Here is a 26,282-nt window from a genome sequence, read left to right on the forward strand (position 1 = left end):
CACAATGGATCAAAATCCTTTAAAATGAAATATAAATGTAATTGCGGCACCAATTACGCCGTTTATCTTCTTAGTTGTAAATGTAATCTTATCTATATTGGAAGAACGAAAAGGAATGTACGCACTAGACTCAGTGAGCATGTCAATAACATTAAGATAGGTCTAACTACACATAGCGTATCAGAACACTTTAGGCTACACCACAATGAAGACCCCAGTTCTTTAAAAATACAAATAATAGATTGGATCCCAGCAAATAAATTTCCCAATAGACTCCTCACATTGAGACGCAGGGAGTCATATTGGATTTACCAACTTGACTCCATGCAGCCCCACGGTCTCAATGTAGATTTAGATTTACAAGCTTTTATGTGACATTTAATTTCTAACTCTCTATACTTGCTGTTTCACTTTAGGACTAAGGGATTTTTTCTAAATATCTTAAATTTTTTAATATTCTTAATATTTTTTATTACACAATTTTTTATGTATCCCTTTAGGCTATTTTAGAAATGATTTTAATAATACTTCTAAATAATCATTTTAATACAATTGGTACTGTTATAAATATTTTTATTACATGTTTTTTAGTTACTATGTGCAATAGTAGCAACAATCAGGACTTTGTTTAATTGGTATTGGACTCAGCCTTACATAATTAGTTTGCACAATTAGCAAGGTCTTTGATTGGCTGAGAATCCTTTTACCACCCACAGTGGCTCTCTTTTATAAAGCAGGTTTGAGCCCTGTGAGGCAGTCAGCTTATTACCATTTTGATTATACTCTTGAAAAAGTCTGAGCGAACTCAGACGAAACGTACGTAGAGTTTTCTGTACTATACCACCAGGAGCAATTATAGTTCCAGCACCTCTCACCCAGACCTAGCATTATCCGACTGAGATGTTTGTGCCTGGGCTATGAATACGACTACCCAACTGGAGGGATCATTTTAACCTATTTTGCTGTTTTATCTTCTAAACGTTTGTGAGTATGTATTGTGTACTTGCACTTATGTCTCAATAAATTACCCTGCACTTGAATTGGGCTGCGCCTGTCTTCTACTTTGTCCTATTTTCTATGGGGAAACACTTCCTACGTCTGCACCTAACACCCTAACATGTACCCCGAGTCTAAACACCCCTAACCTTACACTTATTAACCCCTAATCTGCCGCCCCCGCTATCGCTCACACCTGCATATTTTTTTAACCCCTAATCTCCCGCTCTGTAAATCACCTACATTATACCTATGTACCCCTAATCTGCTGCCCCTAACACCGCCGACCCCTATATTATATTTATTAACCCCTAATCTGCCCCCCACAACGTCGCCGCCACTACCTACACTTATTAACCCCTAATCTGCCGACCGGACTGCGCCGCTATTATAATAAAGTTATTAACCCCTAATCCGCCTCACTCCCGCCTCAATAACCCTATAATAAATAGAATTAACCCGTAATCTACCCTCCCTAACATCGCCGACACCTAACTTCAAACATTAACCCCTAATCTGCCGACTGGAGCTCACCGCTATTCTAATAAATGTATTAACCCCTAAAGCTAATTCTAACCCTAACCCTAACACCCCCCTAAGTTAAATATAATTTTTATCTAACAAAATAAATTAACTATTATTAAATAACTTATTCCTATTTAAAGCTAAATACTTACCTGTAAAATAAACCCTAATATAGCTACAATATAAATTATAATTATATTGTAGCTATTTTAGGATTAATATTTATTTTACAGGCAACTTTGTAATTATATTAACCAGGTACAATAGCTATTAAATAGTTAATAACTATTTAATAGTTACCTAGTTAAAATAATTACAAAATTACCTGTAAAATAAATCCTAACCTAAGTTACAATTAAACCTAACACTACACTATCAATAAATAAATTAAATAAAATACCTACAATTATCTACAATTAAACCTAACACTACACTATCAATAAATTAATTAAATACAATACCTACAAATAAATACAATGAAATAAACTAACTAAAGTACAAAAAATAAAAAAGAACTAAGTTACAAAAAATAAAAAAATATTTACAAACATTAGAAAAATATTACAACAATTTTAAACTAATTACACCTACTCTAAGCCCCCTAATAAAATAACAAAGCCCCCCAAAATAAAAAAATGCCCTACCCTATTCTAAATTAAAAAAGTTCAAAGCTCTTTTACCTTACCAGCCCTGAACAGGGCCCTTTGCGGGGCATGCCCCAAAGAATTCAGCTCTTTTGCCTGTAAAAAAAACACATCTATCAAGCCGCATCTTCAATCTTCTTTCTTCTGGAGCGGAGCCATCTTCTTTCCAACCGACGAGGATCCAACCTCTTCAACCGACGCCTACTCGCCGAATGACGGTTCCTTTAAATGACGTCATCCAAGATGGCGTCCCTCGAATTCCGATTGGCTGATAGGATTCTATCAGCCAATTGGAATTAAGGTAGGAATATTCTGATTGGCTGATGGAATCAGCCAATCAGAATCAAGTTCAATCCGATTGGCTGATCCAATCAGCCAATCAGATTGAGCTCGCATTCTATTGGCTGATCGGAACAGCCAATAGAATAGAATAGAATGCGAGCTCAATCTGATTGGCTGATTGGATCAGCCAATCGGATTGAACTTGATTCTGATTGGCTGATTCCATCAGCCAATCAGAATATTCCTACCTTAATTCCAATTGGCTGATAGAATCCTATCAGCCAATCGGAATTCGAGGGACGCCATCTTGGATGACGTCATTTAAAGGAACCGTCATTCGGCGAGTAGGCGTCGGTTGAAGAGGTTGGATCCTCGTCGGTTGGAAAGAAGATGGCTCCGCTCCAGAAGAAAGAAGATTGAAGATGCGGCTTGATAGAAGACTTCATCCCGATGATGGACTTCCGACTTCAGCCCAATGATGGAGTTCTTCAGCCGCCGCTTGGATCAAGACTTCAGCCCGAGGATGGACGTCACTCTTCAGCCCCCCGCTTGGGCTTGGATCAAGACTTCGGACCCTCTTCTGGACCGATCGGTGAACCTGGTATGGTGAAGATAAGGTAGGAAGATCTTCAGGGGCTTAGTGTTAGGTTTATTTAAGGGGGGTTTGGGTTAGATTAGGGGTATGTGGGTGGTGGGTTGTAATGTTGGGGGGGGGTATTGTATGTGTTTTTTTTACAGGCAAAAGAGCTGAATTCTTTGGGGCATGCCCCGCAAAGGGACCTGTTCAGGGCTGGTAAGGTAAAAGAGATTTGAACTTTTTTAATTTAGAATAGGGTAGGGCATTTTTTTATTTTGGGGGGCTTTGTTATTTTATTAGGGGGCTTAGAGTAGGTGTAATTATTTTAAAATTGTTGTAATATTTTTCTAATGTTTGTAAATATTTTTTTATTTTTTGTAACTTAGTTCTTTTTTATTTTTTGTACTTTAGTTAGTTTATTTATTTGTATTTATTTGTAGATATTGTATTTAATTAATTTATTGATCGTGTAGTGTTAGGTTTAATTGTAACTTAGGTTAGGATTTATTTTACAGGTAATTTTGTAATTATTTTAACTATTTTAGCTATTAAATAGTTCTTAACTATTTAATAGCTATTGTACCTGGTTAGAATAAATACAAAGTTACCTGTAAAATAAATATTAATCCTAAAATAGATATAATATAATTATAATTTATATTGTAGCTATATAAGGGTTTATTTTACAGGTAAGTATTTAGATTTAAATAGGAATAATTTATTTAATAAGAGTTAATTTATTTCGTTAGATTTAAATTATATTTAACTTAGGGGGGTGTTAGTGTTAGGGTTAGACTTAGCTTTAGGGGTTAATCCATTTATTACAGTAGCGGCGAGATTTGGTCGGCAGATTAGGGGTTAATAATTGAAGTTAGGTGTCGGTGATGTTAGGGAGGGCAGATTAGGGGTTAATTCTATTTATTATAGGGTTATTGAGGCGGGGGTGAGGCGGATTAGGGGTTAATAACTTTATTATAGTAGCGGTGCGGTCCGCTCGGCAGATTAGGGGTTAATAAGTGTAGGCAGGTGGAGGCGACGTTGAGGGGGGCAGATTAGGGGTTAATAAATATAATATAGGGGTCGGCGGTGATAGGGGCAGCAGATTAGGGGTACATAAGGATAACGTAGGTGGCGGTCGGCAGATTAGGGGTTAAAAAAAATTAATCGAGTGGCGGCGATGTGGGGGGACCTCGGTTTAGGGGTACATATTTAGTTTATGTGTGTTAGTGTACTTTAGAGCACAGTAGTTAAGAGCTTTATAAACCGGCGTTAGCCCAGAAAGCTCTTAACTACTGACTTTTTTCTGCGGCTGGAGTTTTGTCGTTAGATTTCTAACGCTCACTTCAGCCCCGACTCTAAATACCGGCGTTAGAAAGATCCCATTGAAAAGATAGGATACGCAAATGACGTAAGGGGATCTGCGGTATGGAAAAGTCGCGGCTGCAAAGTGAGCGTTAGACCCTTTCCTGACTGACTCCAAATACCGGCGGTAGCCCAAAACCAGCGTTAGGAGCCTCTAACGCTGGTTTTGACGGCTACCGCCCAACTCTAAATCTAGGCCTTAGTGTGTATATATATATATATATATATATATATATATATATATATATATACACATACACATACATACACACACACACACACACTAAGTGTTTATGTATATATATATATATATATATATATATAAATAAAACTTACTGAAAACATAATTGTTTTCAGTAAGTTAATGTTTAAATAAACAAGTTCTCAATTTTTATTAATTAGTCATATTACTTGTAAGGTGAAAAAGTTCCTTACATAGCTGCTAGTGGCTGCTGATGGACTGGTTGTGTCTCTTAAAAGGGACATTTTTGTTTTCAGTACTAAGTTAATAATAAAAAAATAAAAAACTCTAAAAATGCTAACTTTTTTTAAAGTTTACTACTTACATACTCCTAGATAAGGAGTTTTGTGCTAAATAGGGTGCAAAACGAACAGCAAAAAAGTTGCGGTATTTCACTTTCCATAGCGCTGCCATTACGAGTTACTGAAAAGCCTCCTTGTGCGTGCGATATGGTGTCGATAAGCTCCATACCACACAAAAGCCAAGGGCTGCTTTGACGTGCTCGTGCACGCTTTACCCCATAGACACCTGAAGTGCGGAATGAAAAATCTCCGTAACGCAACCCCATTGATGTCTATGGGGAAAAAAAGTTACGTTTAAACCTAACACCCTAACATAAACCCCAAGTCTAAACACCCCTAATCCGCCACCCCCGACATCGCCGACACCTAAATAAAGTTATTAACCCCTAATCTGTTGCTCCCTACATTGCCAACATTAATAAAAGATATTAACCCCTAATCAGCCACTTCCCGACATCGCCGCCACTAAATAAAATGATTAGCCCCTAAACCTCCGGCCTCCCATATCGCCGCTACTAAATAAAGCTATTAATCCCTAAACTTCCGGCCCCCCACATCGCAGCCACTAAATAAACCTGTTAACCCCTAAATCACCATCCCCCCACATCGCAAAACACTAAATTAAACTATTAACCCCTAAACCTAACACCCCCCCTAACTTTAAATTACAATTACAATATAACTATATTTGAATAAATAAAAACTTACCTGTGAAATAAAAATAAACCTAACATTAAACTATAAACTAACCTAACATAACTATTCTAATAAAATAAAAAAATACTATCAATTAAAAAATCTAAATAACAAATTTAAAAAAACCTAACACTACGAAAAAAAATTCTAATATTACAAAAAATAATAAACACTAAATTACGAAAAATAAAAAACACCAAGCTTACAAAAAATAAACAAAATGATCAAAAATAAAAACAATTACACCTAATCTAATAGCCCTATAAAAATAAAAAAGCCCCCAAAATAAAAACACCCCTTAACCTACAACAAACTACCAATAGCCCTTAAAAGGACCCTTTGTAGGGCATTGCCCTAAGTTAAACAGCTCTTTTACCTGTAAAAAAATACAAAGTCCCCCCAACAGTGAAACCCACCAACCAACCAACCCCCCAAAATCAAGAACCTAACACTAAAAAAAACATAAGCTACCCATTATACCTAAAGGGGCATTTGTATGGGCATTGCCCTTAAAAGGGCATTCAGCTCTTTTACAATTGCCAAAAGCCCTAATCTAAAATAAAAATACACCCAAAAAAAAAAATAAAAAAAAATAACACTAACCCCACGGCTCCTGAAGTCCAGACATCCAGGCGGCAAGAAGTCTTCATCCAGGCAGCGACACCTTCATCCATCTCGGGGACGTCTTCTATCTTCATCCCGGGAGCACAGAACTATCCTGGAAGCCGATCCCATCCTGTGCAGAGCGTCCTCTTCATACGGTCATCGTCGTACACTGAAGTTGAATGCAAGGTAGCCGTTTCAAAATGGCGTACCTTGCATTCCTATTGGCTGATCTGATTCTCCAAATTCTAATCAGCCAATAGGATAAGAGCTTCTGAAATGGTATTGGCTGTTCAAATCAGGTTTAGGGGTCAATAGTTTCGTGTTTTGCGATGTGGGGGGCCGGCGATTTAAGAGTTAATAGATTTATTTATTGGCGGTGATGTGGGAGGCCGGAGGTTTAAGGGTTAATAACTTTATTATAGTGTTGGCGGTGTTGGGGAGAGAAGCGGTTTAGGTGTTAATATATGTAAATAGTGTTGGCGATGTTGGTGGGTGGCAGATTAGGGGTTACTAGGTTTAATATAGTGTTTGTGATGCGGGAAGTTGGTAGTTTAAGGGTTAATAGGTAGTTTATAGGTGTTAGTTTACTTTTTAACATTTTAGTTATGAGTTTTGTGAAACATTTTTGTTTTGCAAAATCCATAACTGCTGGTCTCAAATGGCGGTATGGATCGTGTCGGTATAGGCTGTAACGCAAGCATTTTAGCCAGACCACACAACCTGTAATACCGGCGCTATGAATATGCCACACAAAAAAAATTTTGGAGTGCGGAATGGACGTTGCGTTAAAATGCTTGTGGTATAGCTATCCCGCAGTTTAAAACAATTTTTTTTTTTTTTTAAAGAAACAAAAATTTAGGATGCAACGAAAAAATATTCTGTGCACATCCCTAGTCTTTAGCACTCTATGGCAGCGTTTCTCAACCGCGGTCCTCAAATACCCCCAACAGGCCAGGTTTTTATCATAGCTGAATCAGTGCACATGTGAAGTAATCAGCTGAGCAGTAACCATGGTTAGTAACCTGCTCTCACCCATAAACTGATTATTTCACCTGTACACTGATTCAGCTATAATGAAAACCTGGCCTGTTGAGGGTACTTGAGGACCCCGGTTGAGAAAAAATGCACTAGGGCAGCAGTATTTGCAGCAATATATTTATGTTATTGTTCCAAACACTGCTGCCATAAAGTGCTATATACACATGCACTTTTATGAGCTCCTATTAGCCTACCTCACTTCAACAAAGGATACAAAGAGAATTAAGTAAATTTGATTCTTTTTTTTGTAAACTGCATGCTCTATATAGGCTGTGAATGTTTAATTTTGACTGTACTTTCCCTTTAAGTGCTGACACTAATGTAACAGGATCATGCAAATATTAGCAGTATTAAATTATTGCATTAAAAACTTACATTCATCCAAAACCTCTCTGACCTAGTATGAACAAAGCACTTTTGTATTTCTGTGTTAACATCAAAACAACACAAGAACGGGGAAACCCTTTTAATATAACATACCTTTTATTAAAACAATTTAAATGAAGACTAGAGATTACAAACACAAAAATATGAATAGTAAAAAGGTATAATATAACACTGCCAAAGTAATTGTCCTGCAATAGCCTGCTTGATATAATAGCACTAAAACATATGTGCCTGTGTGAATATAAAAACAATTTGTATTTTGTAATAAACGTAACTGTGTAGGGTAAAATGTTGCATTCTTATCACTGGTATGTATCAATATTTATTGTTTGCTCGTTCCCCACGAGTAACTAGGTGTGAATTTGTTGTGTCACCTGTATATACTGAAGGTGATAGTAAATCTTAGCTCTTCTGAAAAGCTAGGATCTACCAGTGCAACAAATAAAGTAGACTTTCAGTCATGAAGTATAAAATACTTCATGCTAAAATTTCCTTTATTTTCCTGTAGCGTATGCTGTGCTGAGCGACTCAGGCCGCCTGCAGCAAAACACTATTTTTCAATGAGGTGATGTTTCCACCTCTTAGCCAATAGCCATGCGGCCCAGCTGGCATTATGCTTGATAGCTAGCACGCTATTGGCTAAGATCACCTCACTGCTGAATAGCATTCTGTAGTGGGTGGCATGAGGTGCTCAGTGCGGCGAACGCTGCAGAGAAATCAAGGAACTATTAGCATGAAGTATTTTATACTTCAAAACTGAAAGTCCCGTTTATTTTTTTATTATTTTATAATTGTTTTTAAGTTTTTATTTTTTTAATAAGGTTGTTAGGAAATACAGCATTGAAGCAAGCATTTTACAGAAATAATGATAGGTATAGTCACCATTATTATGGCATAGCAATAAAATACATAAATATGTCATTTCTAGATGCTGCTAACTTTTATCAATTAGGAGGATAATAAAAGAAACAACAGTAATTGAACTGAACATTATAAATTGGAACCTCTTTTTAAACATAGTTAATTCATCTCCTTATACAAAAGATCACTCAGGACCCAGGTGAACTGTAATTACACTTAGGGACCGAATTATCAAGCTCCGAATGGTCTAAACTCCATAACTTGTCTGCCTGCTCTGAGGCCGCGGACAGAAATCAACCCGATCGAGGATTGATTGACACCCCCTGCTAGCAGCCGATTGGCTGCGAATCTGCAGAGGGAGGTATTGCACAAGCAGTTTTGGTGTATGCTGTTGGCATTTATCGATATGCAGCGGACATGATACGCTACATCGTATCATGTCCGCTCGCACTTTAATAAATATGTCCCTTAGAAGAAGTTGAAGGATATAACGGTCAATCTTGGACCTTTAGACAACAACAAGACTATAAAGTAACATAATTAGTATACTGATATAATACAGTAGATTAAATATTTGAATATAGAACTAGTATGACATATATAAAACTAGTATGACAGTGCAGAATAGCATATGGTATTAAACTATCGCTTGTGCTAACTATAGAATAATAATTGAAAAACAAAGAATTTAAGAAGGCTGCTAAATTAGGGGAGACCAAAAGGATACCTGGTGCATGTAATAAATAAATATAATGAACAGCTAACTGTAGCGATCTCGTAATAAAGTCAAGTCACCTAAGATATTAATAAGTAATAATGGCAAATAGTAATATCCACAAATAATTGGTAAGTAGAAAACAAGAAAAACTTGGTATATGACTCAAAATATAATGAGCTTTCTAGGCTGTCTTATAATTGTAGGCTTTGAAGAAGGCAAATTGTGCCATACATTGCTGATGTAACAACATAAGTATCAAAGTCAGATCTTGCATATGTTACAGAGAGAGAGAATAAATGGTTCATACTTTATGACATCATTCTAAGGGAGTCGAAACAGTGGCTTAAAGGGACACTAAACCCAATATTTGTCTTCCATGATTGAGATAGAGCATGCAATTTTATGCAACTTTCTAATTTACTCCTATTATCAATTTTTCTTTCTTCTATTGCTATCTTTGGACCATTTTTGGTTAAGAACCTGGGTTATCCTTGCTTATTGGTGGGTAAATGTCAGCCTCCAATAAGCAAGCGCTATCCATGGTGCTGAACCTAAAATGGGCTGGCTGCTAAGATTTACATTCCTGCTTTTAAAATACTATAAATAAAGATAGCAAGAGAACGTAGAAAAATTGTTAATAGGAGTAAATTAGAAAGTTGCTTAAAATTGCACGCTCTATCTGAATCATGAAATAAACAATTTGGGTTCAGTGTCCCTTTAAGGGCAGAGATCAATATGTACACACCAGGAAGTTTTAAAAGCAGATAATTACTTGCAAAGGGATACAGTACATGAGGATGGACAAGCTTAAAACCTAACATCTCTAGTGTACTTTCTGATAATATAGGAACTTGTTATTTCCATTTACAGCCAGTAAAAAAGTCAAATGCTTTGGTTAAAGGAACAGTAAACCCAAAAATTTTCTTTTAGGATTCAGATAGAGAATGCAATTTTAAACAACATTCCAATTTACTTCTATTACCTAATTTGCTGCAATCTTTAGATATCCTTTGTTAAAGAAATATCAATGCACATTGGTGAGCCAATCACATGAGTCATCTATGTGCAGCCACCTATCAGAAGCTACGGAGCCTATCTAGATATGCTTTTCAGGAAAGAATATCAAGAGAATGAAGAAAATTAGAAAATAGAAGTAAATTAGAAAGTTGTTTAAAATGGTATTCTCTATCTGAATCATGAAAGAAAAAAATTTAGTTTAATGTCCCTTTAAAGGCAATCTATAGTATTCTCCCGCAATATATGAGTAATATATATATATATATATCAAACCCTTCTAGAGAAGAATATATAATAAGAGGCGGCCTTCAAGGGCTTAGAAATTAGCATGAGCCAACCTAGGTTTAGCTTTTAACTAAGAATACCAAGAGAACAAAGCAAATTTGATGATAAAAGTAATTTAAAATGACATGCCCTATCTGAATCATGAAAGTTTTATTTGGACTTTACTATCCCTTTAACAACGTTTACTATTAAATCTCTGGGTAAGTTTACTATGCGATCACAGTAAAACAACTCATTATGACTTTTTATGTCTTAACCTGCAGCTGGACAGTAGCTGAAGAATAACTGTTCACTGAACATTTACTATTATGAGCTGAAGAAATTTTGAGATAAAATATCTATTTTTTACATAGAGATGCTCAGGTGATATTTTCTTGTCAGCTTTTTGCAGCTATACTGCATCACTTTCAAGTGATTTATCATATGAGTATTATGTCTCATTAAGAAGAGAAACCCGTCATCCTTCCCAACCCTCCCCTAAACACCTATATGTTGCAGGACATCCAAAATGTTTGATGACGCCCTAAAACTATCTTTATCAGTACATTACATGAGAGAATAACAACCTTTTTAGCATGGAAACTTACCGTTAATTTGACTTTTAGGTTCTGGAGTAAAGATGTCATCATATTCATATTCTTTGTTATTATATTCATATTCTTTGTCTTCGTCATCAACAATTACATAAGAATCTGAGATGTATTCATCACAATTTTCTCCTTGCAGCTCTTCAATCTTCTCTAGAGGGGATATAAACATTTGGCTGTTTAAAGGGACAGTCTAGGCCAAAATAAACTTTCATGATTCAGATAGAGCATGTAATTTTAAACAATTTTCCAATTTACTTTTATCACCAATTTTGCTTTGTTCTCTTGGTATTCTTAGTTGAAAGCTTAACCTGGGAGGTTCATATGCTAATTTCTTAGACCTTGAAGACCACCTCTTTTCAGAATGCATTTTAACAGTTTTTCACCACTAGAGGGTGTTAGTTCACGTATTCCATATAGATAACACTGTGTTTGTGCACGTGAAGTAATCTGGGAGCAGGCACTGATTGGTTAAACTGCAAGTCTGTCAAAAGAACTGAAATAAAGGGTCAGTTTGCAGAGGCTTAGATACAAGATAATCACAGAGGTTAAAAGTATATTAATATAACTGTGTTGGTTATGCAAAACCGGGGAATGGGCAATAAAGGGATTATCTATCATTTAAAACAATAAAAATTCTGGTGTAGACTGTCCCTTTAAACACACTCTGACAATTATACCCTTACATTTATGGTGTCTTGTTACATTCGCCTAGATTTAGAGTTTGGCGTTAGCCGTCAAAACCAGCGTTAGAGGCTCCTAACGCTGGTTTTGGGCTACCGCTGGTATTTAGAGTCATGTAGGTAAGGGTCTAACGCTCACTTTGCAGCCGTGACTTTTCCATAACCTTACGTCAATTGCCTATCCTATCTTTTCAATAGGATCTTTCTAACGCCGGTATTTAGAGTCTTGGCTGAAGTGAGCATTAGAAATCTAACGACAAAACTCCAGCCGCAGAGAAAAGCCAGTAGTTAAGAGCTTTCTGGGCTAACGCCGGTTCATAAAACTCTTAACTACTGTGCTCTAAAGTACACTAACACCCATAAACTACCTATGTACCCCTAAACCGAGGCCCCCCCACATCGCCGCCACTCTATTAATTTTTTTTAACCCCTAATCTGCCGACCGCACACCGCCGCCACCTACGTTCTAATTATGTACCCCTAATCTGCTGCCCCTAACACCGCCGACCCCTATATTATATTTATTAACCCCTAATCTGCCACCCCCAACGTCGCTGCTACCTTACCTACAATTATTAACCCCTAATCTGCCGAACGGACCTCATCGCTACTATAATAAAGTTATTAACCCCTAATCCGCCTCACTAACCTTATAATAAATAGTATTAACCCCTAATCTGCCCTCCCTAAAATCACTGACACCTAACCCTTAATCTGCCGAACGGACCTTACCGATACTCTATTAAATTTATTAACCCCTAAAGCTAAGTCTAACCCTAACACCCCCCCTAAGTTAAACATAATTTTAATCTAATGAAATAAACTCTTATTAAATAAATTATTCCTATTTAAAGCTAAATACTTACCTGTAAAATAAACCCTAATATAGCTACAATATAAATTATAATTATATTGCAGCTATTTTAGGATTAATATTTATTTTACAGGCAACTTTGTATTTATTTTAACTAGGTACAATAGCTATTAAATAGTTAATAACTATTTAATAGCTACCTAGTTAAAATAATTACAAAAATTACCTGTAAAATAAATCCTAACCTAAGTTACAATTAAACCTAACACTACACTATCAATAAATTAATTACATAAAATACCTACAAATAAATACAATTAAATAAACTAACTAAAGTACAAAAAAATAAAAAAAGAACTAAGTTACAAAAAATAAAAAAAATATTTACAAACATTAGAAAAAGATTACAACAATTTTAAGCTAATTACACCTACTCTAAGCCCCCTAATAAAATAACAAAGCCCCCCAAAATAAAAAAATGCCCTACCCTATTCTAAAATTAAAATAGAAAAGCTCTTTTACCTTACCAGCCCTTAAAAGGGCCTTTTGCGGGGCATGCCCCAAAGAAAACAGCTCTTTTGCCTGTAAAAAATAACATACAATACCCCCCCAACATTACAACCCACCACCCACATACTCCTAATCTTACCCAAACCCCCCTTAAATAAACCTAACACTAAGCCCCTGAAGATCATCCTACCTTATCTTCACCACGCCGGGTATCACCGATCCGTCCAGGCTCCGAAGTCTTCATCCAAGCCCAAGCGGGGGCTGAAGATGTCCATGATCCGGCTGAAGTCTTGGCCCAAGCGGGGGCTGAAGATGTCCATGATCCAGCTGAAGTCTTGGCCCAAGCGGGGGCTGAAGATGTCCATGATCCGGCTGAAGTCTTGATCCAAGCGGGAGCTGAAGAGGTCCATGATCCGGCTGAAGTCTTCTATCAAGCAGCATCTTCAATCTTCTTTCTTCCGGATCCATCTTCATCCCGCCGACGCGGAACATCCTTCTTCACCGACAACTTCCCGACGAATGACGGTTCCTTTAAGGGACGTCATCCAAGATGGTGTCCCTCGAATTCCGATTGGCTGATAGGATTCTATCAGCCAATCGGAATTAAGGTAGGAAAATTCTGATTGGCTGATTGAATCAGCCAATCAGATTCAAGTTCAATCCGATTGGCTGATTGGATCAGCCAATCAGATTGAGCTCGCATTCTATTGGCTGATTGGAACAGCCAATAGAATGCGAGCTCAATCTGATTGGCTGATTGGATCAGCCAATCGGATTGAACTTGAATCTGATTGGCTGATTCCATCAGCCAATCAGAATTTTCCTACCTTAATTCCGATTGGCTGATAAAATGGTAAAACATAAATGCAAAGAGACCAGCAGGAATTCTCTAAATGTTTTTGAGAGCAATGAAAAAACAAGTTAATTGTAATACTTTGCCCTACTCCTCCTGTTTGTTTGTTTTTTGTCTTGTTTGTCTAAGTATCCGGTCAGATCTAAGGAACTCTTTGTATTCACTAAAAAGGAACAATCAGCAGAGTGATCTTGCTGAGACATAAGTAAATATTCCTTACAAGTGTTTTGAACATTTACATAAGTCTTTTTTTCTGCTATTAATGTAGTCTTCTATGGATTAACAAAAGTCACTAGGGAGTGCTACACTTCTTAAGATTTGTAAAATGAAGGAATGCTTGAAACATATGAAGAGAAAAAAAGGAAAAGAAAGAAAGGAGAGGAAAAGAAGGAGGGAGGGAAGGAAAAAGAAAAGAAGGAAGGAGAGGAAAGAAAAGAGAGAGTGCAAGTGTGAGAGAGAGCGCGTACGCGAGAGAGAGAGAGAGAGAAAGTGCGAGAGACCGCAAGAGAGAGAGCAAGAGAGAGAGCGAGCGTGAGAGAGCGAGAGAGCGAGCGAGTGAGAGAGCAAGAGAGAGCGCGCGAGAGAAAGAGACCGCAAGAGAGAGTGCCTGAGAGAGAAAGAGAGCGCGCGAGAGAAAAAGAGCGCAAGAGAGAGAGTGCGCGAGAGAACGAGAGAGAGCGCGAGAGAGAGCGCGAGAGAACGAGAGAGAGCGCGAGAGAGAGCGCGAGAGAGCACGAGAGATAGAGAGCGCGAGAGAGAGCGTGAGAGAGAGAGAGCGCAAGAGAGCGCAAGAGAGAGAGCGCAAGAGAGCGCAAGAGAGAGAGAGCGCAAGAGAGAGAGAGCGCGAGAGAGAGCACGAGAGAGAGCGAGCGAGAGAGCGAGAGCGCGCGCGAGAGAGAGAAAGCGCGAGAGAGAGAGAGCGTGAGAGAGAGCGCGAGAGAGAGCGAGAGAGAGAGAACGCGAGAGAGAGAAAAATAAATAAATAAAGAAAGAAAGAGAGAGTGTGAGAGAGAGAGAAATAGATCGAGAAAAAAAAAGAGAAAAAAAGAGGAAAAACGAGAGAAAGGAAAAAACATAATTTATGCTTACCTGATAAATTTATTTCTCTTGTAGTGTATCCAGTCCACTGATCATCCATTACTTATGGGACATTAACTCCTCCCCAACAGGAAGTGCAAGAGGATTCACCCAGCAGAGCTGCTATATAGCTCCTCCCCTAACTGCCATTACCAGTCATTCGACCGAAAACATGCAGAGAAAGGAAAACCATAGGGTACAGTGGTGACTGTAATTTAATGGAAAAATTACCTGCCTTAAAGTGACAGGGCGGGCCGTGGACTGGATACACTACAAGAGAAATAAATTTATCAGGTAAGCATAAATTATGTTTTCTCTTGTTAAGTGTATCCAGTCCACGGATCATCCATTACTTATGGGATACCAATACCTAAGCTAAAGTACACGGATGACTGGAGGGACAGGCAGGCTCTTTATACGGAAGGAACCACTGCCTGAAGAACCTTTCTCCCAAAAACAGCCTCCGAAGAAGCAAAAGTGTCAAATTTGTAAAATTTGGAAAAAGTATGAAGAGAAGACCAAGTTGCAGCCTTGCAAATCTGTTCAACAGAAGCCTCATTCTTAAAGGCCCAAGTGGAAGCCACAGCTCTAGTAGAATGTGCTGTAATTCTTTCAGGAGGCTGCTGTCCAGCAGTCTCATAGGCTAACCGTATTATGCTACGAAGCCAAAAGGAGAGAGAGGTAGCCGAAGCTTTTTGACCTCTCCTCTGACCAGAATAAACGACAAACAGGGAAGACGTTTGTCGAAAATCCTTAGTTGCCTGTAGATAAAATTTCAGGGCACGGACTACATCTAGATTGTGTAGCAGACGTTCCTTTTTCGAAGAAGGATTAGGACACAAAGATGTAACCACAATCTCTTGATTGATATTCCTGTTAGTGACCACCTTAGGTAGGAACCCAGGTTTAGTAAGCAGAACTACCTTGTCTGAATGAAAAATCAGATAAGGAGAATCACAATGTAAGGCAGATAACTCAGAGACTCTTCGAGCCGAGGAAATCGCCATTAAAAACAGAACTTTCCAAGATAACAACTTGATATCAATGGAATGAAGGGGTTCAAACAGAACCCCCTGTAAAACATTAAGAACTAAGTTCAAACTCCATGGTGGAGCAACAGTTTTAAACACAGGCTTGATCCTAGCTAAAGCCTGACAAAAAGCTTGAACGTCCGGAACTTCTGACAGACGTTTGTGTAAAAGAATGGACAGAGCTGAAATCTGTCCCTTTAAGGAACTAGCGGATAAACCCTTTTCTAAACCTTCTTGTAGAAAAGACAATATCCTCGGAATCCTAACCTTACTCCATGAGTAACTCTTGGATTCGCACCAATATAAGTATTTGCGCCATATCTTATGGTAAATCTTTCTGGTAACAGGCTTCCTAGCCTGTATTAAGGTATCAATAACTGACTCAGAAAAACCACGTTTTGATAAAATCAAGCGTTCAATTTCCAAGCAGTCAGCTTCAGAGAAATTAGATTTTGATGTTTGAAGGGACCCTGGATCAGAAGGTCCTGTTTCAGAGGTAGCGACCAAGGTGGACAGGATGACATGTCCACTAGATCTGCATACCAAGTCCTGCGTGGCCATGCAGGCGTTATTAGAATCACTGATGCTCTCTCCTGTTTGATTCTGGCAATCAATCGAGGAAGCATCGGGAAAGGTGGAAACACATAAGCCATCCCGAAGGTCCAAGGTGCTGTCAAAGCATCTATCAGAACCGCTCCCGGATCCCTGGATCTGGACCCGTAACGAGGAAGCTTGGCGTTCTGTCGAGACGCCATGAGATCTATCTCTGGTTTGCCCCAACGTCGAAGTATTTGGGCAAAGACCTCCGGATGAAGTTCCCACTCCCCCGGATGAAAAGTCTGACGACTTAAGAAATCCGCCTCCCAGTTCTCCACTCCCGGGATGTGGATTGCTGACAGGTGGCAAGAGTGAGACTCTGCCCAGCGAATTATCTTTGATACTTCCATCATTGCTAGGGAGCTTCTTGTCCCTCCCTGATGGTTGATGTAAGCTACAGTCGTGATGTTGTCCGACTGAAACCTGATGAACCCCCGAGTTGTTAACTGGGGCCAAGCCAGAAGGGCATTGAGAACTGCTCTCAATTCCAGAATGTTTATTGGTAGGAGACTCTCCTCCTGATTCCATTGTCCCTGAGCCTTCAGAGAATTCCAGACAGCGCCCCAACCTAGTAGGCTGGCGTCTGTTGTTACAATTGTCCAGTCCGGCCTGCTGAATGGCATCCCCCTGGACAGATGTGGCCGAGAAAGCCACCATAGAAGAGAATTTCTGGTCTCTTGATCCAGATTCAGAGTAGGGGACAAGTCTGAGTAATCCCCATTCCACTGACTTAGCATGCACAATTGCAGCGGTCTGAGATGTAGGCGTGCAAAGGGTACTATGTCCATTGCTGCTACCATTAAGCCGATCACCTCCATGCATTGAGCTACTGACGGGTGTTGAATGGAATGAAGGACACGGCATGCATTTTGAAGCTTTGTTAACCTGTCTTCTGTCAGGTAAATCTTCATTTCTACAGAATCTATAAGAGTCCCCAAGAAGGGAACTCTTGTGAGTGGAAAGAGAGAACTCTTCTTTTCGTTCACCTTCCATCCATGCGACCTTAGAAATGCCAGTACTAACTCTGTATGAGACTTGGCAGTTTGAAAGCTTGAAGCTTGTATCAGAATGTCGTCTAGGTACGGAGCTACCGCAATTCCTCGCGGTCTTAGTACCGCCAGAAGAGCACACAGAACCTTTGTGAAGATTCTCGGAGCCGTAGCCAATCCGAATGGAAGAGCTACAAACTGGTAATGCCTGTCTAGAAAGGCAAACCTTAGATACCGGTAATGATCTTTGTGAATCGGTATGTGAAGGTAAGCATCCTTTAAATCCACTGTGGTCATGTACTGACCCTTTTGGATCATGGGTAAAATTGTCCAAATAGTTTCCATTTTGAACGATGGAACTCTTAGGAATTTGTTTAGGATCTTTAAATCCAAGATTGGCCTGAAAGTTCCCTCTTTTTTGGGAACCACAAACAGATTTGAGTAAAACCCTTGTCCTTGTTCCGACCGCGGAACCGGATGGATCACTCCCATTAATAAAAGATCTTGTACGCAGCGTAGAAACGCCTCTTTCTTTATTTGGTTTGTTGACAACCTTGACAGATGAAATCTCCCTCTTGGGGGAGAGAATTTGAAGTCTAGAAGGTATCCCTGAGATATGATCTCTAACGCCCAGGGATCCTGGACATCTCTTGCCCAAGCCTGGGCGAAGAGAGAAAGTCTGCCCCCCACTAGTTCCGTTCCCGGATCGGGGGCCCTCGATTCATGCTGTCTTAGGGGCAGCAGCAGGTTTCCTGGCCTGCTTGCCCTTGTTCCAGGACTGGTTAGGTCTCCAGCCTTGTCTGTAGCGAGCAACAGCTCCTTCCTGTTTTGGTGCAGAGGAAGTTGATGCTGCTCCTGCTTTGAAATTACGAAAGGAACGAAAATTAGACTGTCTAGCCTTAGGTTTGGCTCTGTCTTGAGGCAGGGCATGGCCTTTACCTCCTGTAATGTCAGCGATAATTTCTTTCAACCCGGGCCCGAATAAGGTCTGCCCTTTGAAAGGTATATTAAGCAATTTAGATTTAGAAATAACGTCAGCTGACCAGGATTTTAGCCACAGTGCTCTGCGTGCCTGAATGGCGAATCCGGAATTCTTAGCCGTAAGTTTAGTTAAATGTACTACGGCATCTGAAATAAATGAGTTAGCTAACTTAAGGGCTTTAAGCTTGTGAGTAATCTCATCTAATGGAGCTGATTCAAGTGTCTCTTCCAGAGACTCAAACCAAAATGCTGCTGCAGCCGTGACAGGCGCAATGCATGCAAGAGGTTGCAATATAAAACCTTGTTGAACAAACATTTTCTTAAGGTAACCCTCTAACTTTTTATCCATTGGATCTGAAAAGGCACAGCTATCCTCCACCGGGATAGTGGTACGCTTAGCTAAAGTAGAAACTGCTCCCTCCACCTTAGGGACCGTTTGCCATAAGTCCCGTGTGGTGGCGTCTATTGGAAACATCTTTCTAAATATCGGAGGGGGTGAGAACGGCACACCGGGTCTATCCCGCTCCTTAGTAACAATTTCAGTAAGTCTCTTAGGTATAGGAAAAACGTCAGTACTCGCCGGTACCGCAAAATATTTATCCAACCTACACATTTTCTCTGGTATTGCAACTGTGTTACAATCATTCAGAGCCGCTAACACCTCCCCTAGTAATACACAGAGGTTTTCCAGCTTAAATTTAAAATTTGAAATATCTGAATCCAGTTTGTTTGGATCAGAACCGTCACCCGCAGAATGAAGCTCTCCGTCCTCATGTTCTGCAAATTGTGACGCAGTGTCTGACATGGCCCTAATATTATCAGCGCACTCTGTTCTCACCCCAGAGTGATCACGCTTACCTCTTAGTTCTGGTAATTTAGCCAAAACTTCAGTCATAACAGTAGCCATATCCTGTAATGTGATTTGTAATGGCCGCCCAGATGTACTCGGCGCTACAATATCACACACCTCCCGAGCGGGAGATGCAGGTACTGACACGTGAGGCGAGTTAGTCGGCATAACTCTCCCCTCGTTGTTTGGTGAAATATGTTCAATTTGTACAGATTGACTTTTATTTAAAGTAGCATCAATACAGTTAGTACATAAATTTCTATTGGGCTCCACTTTGGCTTTAGCACATATAGCACAGATATCTTCCTCTGAATCAGACATGTTTAACACACTAGCAAATAAACTAGCAACTTGGAAATACTTTTCAAGTAATTTACTATAATATGAAAACGTACTGTGCCTATAAGAAGCACAGAAAAAGTTATGACAGTTGAAAATTAATAAACTGAAAAGTTATAGCATCAAATCTTTGTAAAAAACACAATTTTAGCAAAGGATTGCTCCCATTAGCAAAGGATAACTAACCCTGATAGCAGAAAAAAAAAAAAAAAAAAATACAGAAATAAACGTTTTTTTTTTTTATCACAGTCAACTACAATCTCACAGCTCTGCTGTGAGTGATTACCTCCCTCAAAACAAGTTTTGAAGACCCCTGAGTTCTGTAGAGATGAACCGGATCATGCAGGGAAGACAATAAACTTCTGACTGAATTTTTTGATGCGTAGCAAAAGCACCAAAAAAGGTCCCTCCCCCTCACACATAACAGTGAGAGAGATCAGTAAACTGTCATAAATTAAATAAAACGACTGCCAAGTAAAAAAAAATAGTGCCCAAAACATTTTTTCACCCAGTACCTCAGAAAATTAAACGATTTTACATGCCAGCAAAAAACGTTTAACATTAATAAATTGAGTGTTATTAAAAAGCCTGTTGCTAGTCCCTGCAAATTAGGCTAAAGTTTTATGCATACAGTATAATTCCAGTGAAGTGCCATTCCCCAGAATACTGAAGTGTAAAATATACATACATGACAGCCTGATACCAGTTGCTGCTACTGCATTTAAGGCTGAGTTTACATTATATCGGTATGGCAGAATTTTCTCATCAATTCCATTGTCAGAAAATAATAAGCTGCTACATACCTCTTTGCAGATTAATCTGCCCGCTGTCCCCTGATCTGAAGTTTACCTCTCCTCAGATGGCCGAGAAACAGCAATATGATCTTAACTACTCCGGCTAAAATCATAGAAAAACTCAGGTAGATTCTTCTTCAAATTCTACCAGAGAAGGAATAACACACTCCGGTGCTATTATAAAATAACAAACTTTTGATTGAAGGTATGAAACTAAGTATAATCACCACAGTCCTCTCACACATCCTATCTATTCGTTGGGTGCAAGAGAATGACTGGTAATGGCAGTTAGGGGAGGAGCTATATAGCAGCTCTGCTGGGTGAATCCTCTTGCACTTCCTGTTGGGGAGGAGTTAATGTCCCATAAGTAATGGATGATCCGTGGACTGGATACACTTAACAAGAGAAAAAGAAAGGAAGGAGAAGAAGAAAGAAAGAATAAGAAAAAAGGAAAAAGAAAGAAAAAACATAATTTATGCTTACCTGATAAATTCATTTATTTCATGGTGGTGAGAGTCTACCATTCGTTACCTTCCCTACCTTCCAAGATACCTGTGCAAAATCCAGGGATAGGCAAGGTGTCCGTACATGGACACTGGTGTCTGTGACTGGCCCTTGCAGTGTCCGCCACCCAATTTGGGGAGGGAGCAGTAGGACAGATGAATGCTAGTCTTCACTCCTCCTTGACCCAAGTGGCACCATGCTTAGTAGCGGGAAAGTGAGGGAAGAAGCAAGCTGCCTGCAGTCAACTAACCGTGAGTCGTGACCCATCCCAATTCCTTGATCTGTGCGGCAGCGTGGTGCTGCTGTCTGTGTGTAGAAGACCACTGCCTATTCTGACAAACCTTACGTAAGTAACCAACCATGATGATCATGCAATTAACATCAAGGTGGGTGGGTTTGGTCAGGAGTTGCAGACTCAATTTAACCACAAAAAAATTAAAGGTAATTCCTCAAGTAGTCTTTATATAAATGTTATTTTAAACTTGTTTGATTGGATGACTAATTTATACTTGTGGAACTAGTCCAGGGGCGTCCAACGTGCAGCCCATTTGACAGCAAAGTGTCGCTCTCCTGACTTATAGAAACATAGAATATTTTTCTGCAGATAGGAGCCATTTGGCCTATCTAGCCTGCCCAATTTTCTGAATACTTTCATTAGTTCCTGGCCTTATATCTAGCATAACCTTATGCCTATCCCATGCATGTTTAAACTACTTCACTGTCTCTACCACTTCTGCTGGATGGCTATTCCACTATGTATCCACTGTAAAGAGTGTTTTTGATGTTTTTAATATGAAATGTACCTTTGTGTCCTTTACTAACTTCTGTACTTTGGAAAATGTCCGCCACAGCCTTGGTCCGTGCCTATCCCTGGCAAAATCTAGCACTTTTGAAGACCTGAAGCAACCCATTATTATTAGCAGTAGAAGTAAAGCGCAGATCTACATGAAAAACACCATTATTTGTGGACCTTCAACTTACCGTGCACCGCCATTAGAAGTCTATTATGCAAGGGATTTAGCATAAATAAACTATTCAATATGCAGACGTTAAAGGGACATAAAACAAGTTGTGATAGAGATAACATAATAATATGTACTTTAAATTACTTTATCTGTAAATGTATACTGCAGTGCCTGGCCATTAACCCATTATTCTAACTTTCTGACTTGTACAGCTCTAGCTCCCCCCACACAATTCATTTAATGGTTGCATCTATATCCATCTTTGCTTTGGTAGAATGCAATACTTTAACAATCATTATCTGCTGGAGCATGCCTAGAAGCAAATAAGCTGCTGTGAACTTAGTTGGAAATACAATGGGGGGTAGTTATCAAGCCGTCTACTTTACCTGCCTTCGCCGGTTCAATACGCCCGCCTAAGCTCGCCTACCATCGCCGCCGCAGACCTTCCAAATTTCGCCTAAGTTATCAAAAAAGCTGTCAAAAAGCAGCGCATCACGTACGGGGCGATGAGCAGTGGACTGAGAATTATCACTCATCCGATCTCGCTGCTCTTCGGCTTTTTGACAGCTTTATTGATACCCCTGTCACTAAGCACCCACACTAACTACACTGTTCTACCCCCTATACCGGCGCCCCCGGAGCCCCCCGCAACTAAATAAATGTATTAACCCCTAAACTGCCGCTCCCGGACACCACCGCCACCTACATTATACCTAGTAACCCCTATCCTGCCCCCCCTATACCGCCGCCCTCTATAATAAATGTATTAACCCCTATCCTGTGGACCCTGGACCTTGCCGCAACTAAATAGTTTAAACCCTAAACCGCCGCTTCCGGACCCCGCCCCAACCTATATTAAACTTATTAACCCCTAATTTGCCCCCCCTACACCGTCGCCACCTATAATACATTTATTAACCCCTATCCTGCCCCCCCTACACCGCCGCCACTGTAATAAAATTATTAACCCCTAAACCTAAGTCTAACACTAACCCTAACAAAGTGGCCCATAAAAAGATTAGCAAAACTGGGGGCAAATCTGGTGCCCATGGCCGTACCTTTAATCTGCAAATAAAATTCATCCTGAAACTGAAAATAATTATGATGTAAAATAAAATCAATTAGTGTGAGTAGGTATTCTTTTTGCGTCTTGGGCATATAGATATCTCCCTCTAGATAGAGACTAGTAGTGAAGAGACCTATTTTGTGCGCAATATTGGAATATAAAGATCCAACATCGCAAGACACCCATAAGGTGTTAGTATTCTGATTCCGTTTAATCTGTGATAATTTGTCCAGCAAATCTTTGGTGTCCTTAATGTAGGATGGCAGATTGCAGACATATCTCTGAAGAAAAAAAATCTACATATTCTGACAGCTTATCCGTCAAACTGTTGATGCCAGCAATAATTTCTTGGTAAATTCTAAGGTAGGATCAGATGTTAGTTTCCTGTAATATTCTTGATCCCAAAGGATGCGCTTGGCCTCCTTGAGGTAGTCACATAAATCTTGCATAAATCTTGCAGGACAATCCCACCTCCCTTGTCAGCCTGGTGAATCACCAAGCTGTCATTCATCGTCAGGTTGCGTAATGCTCTTGCCTCATTAGGCCATATTTTTTTATTTTTAGGAATATGATTAGGAATTCTTTCCCAATCTTCTAAAACAAGCTGTTGAAAGAGGTCGATGTAAGATATCTCCTCTTTAGGGGGAGACCAAGAGGATGGGGGATGGAGGGGAGTGTGCATAAATTCTTCATAAAGCATTTCAGTGATTTGACTCGGATTACAATAAAGAAGATTAACTGACTCTCTTTCTCTTTGTGTATCAAGAATAATGGGCATACCCGATACATTGCAATTTTTCATCATTTTTAACGCAAAGTACCTTTGAAGTGACAGCTTTCGTGTAAACCTATTCAAATCCACAAATAGGTTGAATAGATTATGTGTGCTTGGGGGACAATAAGATAATCCCCTTCCTAGGATTCTGACTTCATCGTCTGTGAGAGCATGTGAGGACAGATTGAAGATCCCACTTTTCAGTTTTTGTAATTGTGCTTTTTTGTGGGTTTTCCCTCTGCCTCGTTTTCTCCGTTTGGGTATGGTCTATGTGTATATATATATATATATAAGTGTGGATACTGATCCAATATTGGCTTTGCCAGATCTTCACTGTGCTGAGATTTCATACATACACACACACATATATATATATATATATATATGCACATATGGTATTGCATACTTTGTAGGCCGTAGCGCCCCCTATTGGGTGTTCTACCCTTGTTACTAACCCTAACAACCCCTAACTTAAATATTAATTAAATAAATCTAAATAATATTTCTCTTATTAACTAAGTTAATCCTATTTAAAACTAAATACTTACCTGTAAAATAAACCCTAATATAGCTACAATTTAAATAATAATTATATTGTAGCTATCTTGGGATTTATATTTATTTTACAGGCAACTTTGTATTTATTTTAGCTAGTTAGAATAGTTATTAAATAGTTATTAACTATTTATTAACTACCTAGCTAAAAGAAATACAAAATTACCTGTAAAATAAATCCTAACCTAAGTTACAATTAAACCTAACACTAAACTATCATTAAATTAATTAAATAAATTAGCTACAAATAACTACAATTAAATAAACTAACTAAAGTACAAAAAATAAAAAAAGCTAAGTTACAAAAAATAAAACAAATAAGTTACAAACATTTAAAAAATATTACAACAATTTTAAGCTACTGACACCTAATCTAAGCCCCCTAATAAAATAAAGCCCCCAAAATAAAAAAAATGCCCTACCCTATTCTAAATTAAAAAGTTACCAGCTCTTTTACCTTACCAGCCCTTAAAAGGGCCTTTTGCGGGGCATGCCCCAAATAATTCTGCTCTTTTGCCTGTAAAATAAAAATACAACCCCCCCCAACATTAAATCCCACCACCCACATACTCCTAATCTAACCCAAACCCCCCTTAAATAAACCTAACACTACCCCCCTGAAGATCATCCTACCTTGAGTCGTCTTCAGCCAGCCGACCACCGATGGAACCGAACAGGAGATCCGGAGCGGCAGAAGTCATCATCCAAGGGGCGCTGAAGAAGTCTTCCATCCGATGAAGTCATCATCCAGGCAGCGCTGAAGAAGTCTTCTATCCGGGCGATGTCATCTTCCAAGCGGCATCTTCAATCTTCTTTCTTCCGGATCCATCTTCATCCCGCCGACGCAGAACATCCTTCTTCCCCGACGGCCGACGACTGAATGAAGGTTCCTTTAAGGGACGTCATCCAAAATGGCGTCCCTTCAATTCCGATTGGCTGATAGGATTCTATCAGCCAATCGGAATTAAGGTAGGAAAAATCTGATTGGCTGATTGAATCAGCCAATCAGATTGAAGTTCAATCCGATTGGCTGATCCAATCAGCCAATCAGATTGAGCTCGCATTCTATTGGCTGTTCCGATAATCTAGCCCAACACCTTTCCATGAGAGTATATTTAAGTAGTGAGAGAGAGTTCATGTGCATTGTTACAAACACAGTCATCACATAGTGCTCAGCACACATGCACACTGCTGTGTCTATATAGATATACTCTCAGGCAAAAGAGCTAAGTTTCAACATAAGCAAGCAAGAAAAATAGGTAAATTTGATGTATATTTTTATTTAAAAAAGGGATTCAAATCAAATTAAAGTTATGTGTAGTTTAAAAACAATAAAAATAACAACACACTTTGCTTATTTATTTTAACTGCCTTTAATGTACCTTTAATTTAAGGGGACATGAAACCCAAAAGTTTTCTTTCACGATTTAAAAGAGCATGACATTTTAAATAACTTTCCAAATTACTTATATTATCTTTTTTGCTTTATTCTCTTGATATCCTTTGTAGAAAAAACATAATTTATGCTTACCTGATAAATTTATTTCTCTTGTGGTGTATCCAGTCCACGGATCATCCATTACTTGTGGGATATTCTCCTTCCCAACAGGAAGTTGCAAGAGGATCACCCACAGCAGAGCTGCTATATAGCTCCTCCCCTAACTGCCATATCCAGTCATTCGACCGAAACTAGCCGAGAAAGGAGAAACCATAGGGTGCAGTGGTGACTGTAGTTTAAAATTTGGACCTGCCTTAAAAGGACAGGGCGGGCCGTG

At 39.1% G+C, this 26,282-nt stretch overlaps 1 protein-coding gene across 1 annotated transcript in view; it reads right to left on the minus strand.

The window, feature by feature from the left end:
• The window catches only part of IL17RC (interleukin 17 receptor C), a 263,169-nt gene that overhangs the window by 221,791 nt on the left and 15,096 nt on the right, over positions 1-26,282 (minus strand). Inside the window, exon 3 of the mRNA XM_053689379.1 lies at positions 11,125-11,277. Within this exon, the coding sequence (XP_053545354.1) occupies positions 11,125-11,277 (153 nt within the window). The remainder of the gene's footprint in view (positions 1-11,124; positions 11,278-26,282) is intronic.

This window comes from Bombina bombina, chromosome 7 (assembly GCF_027579735.1).
Source record: "Bombina bombina isolate aBomBom1 chromosome 7, aBomBom1.pri, whole genome shotgun sequence".
Lineage (NCBI taxonomy): Eukaryota > Metazoa > Chordata > Amphibia > Anura > Bombinatoridae > Bombina > Bombina bombina.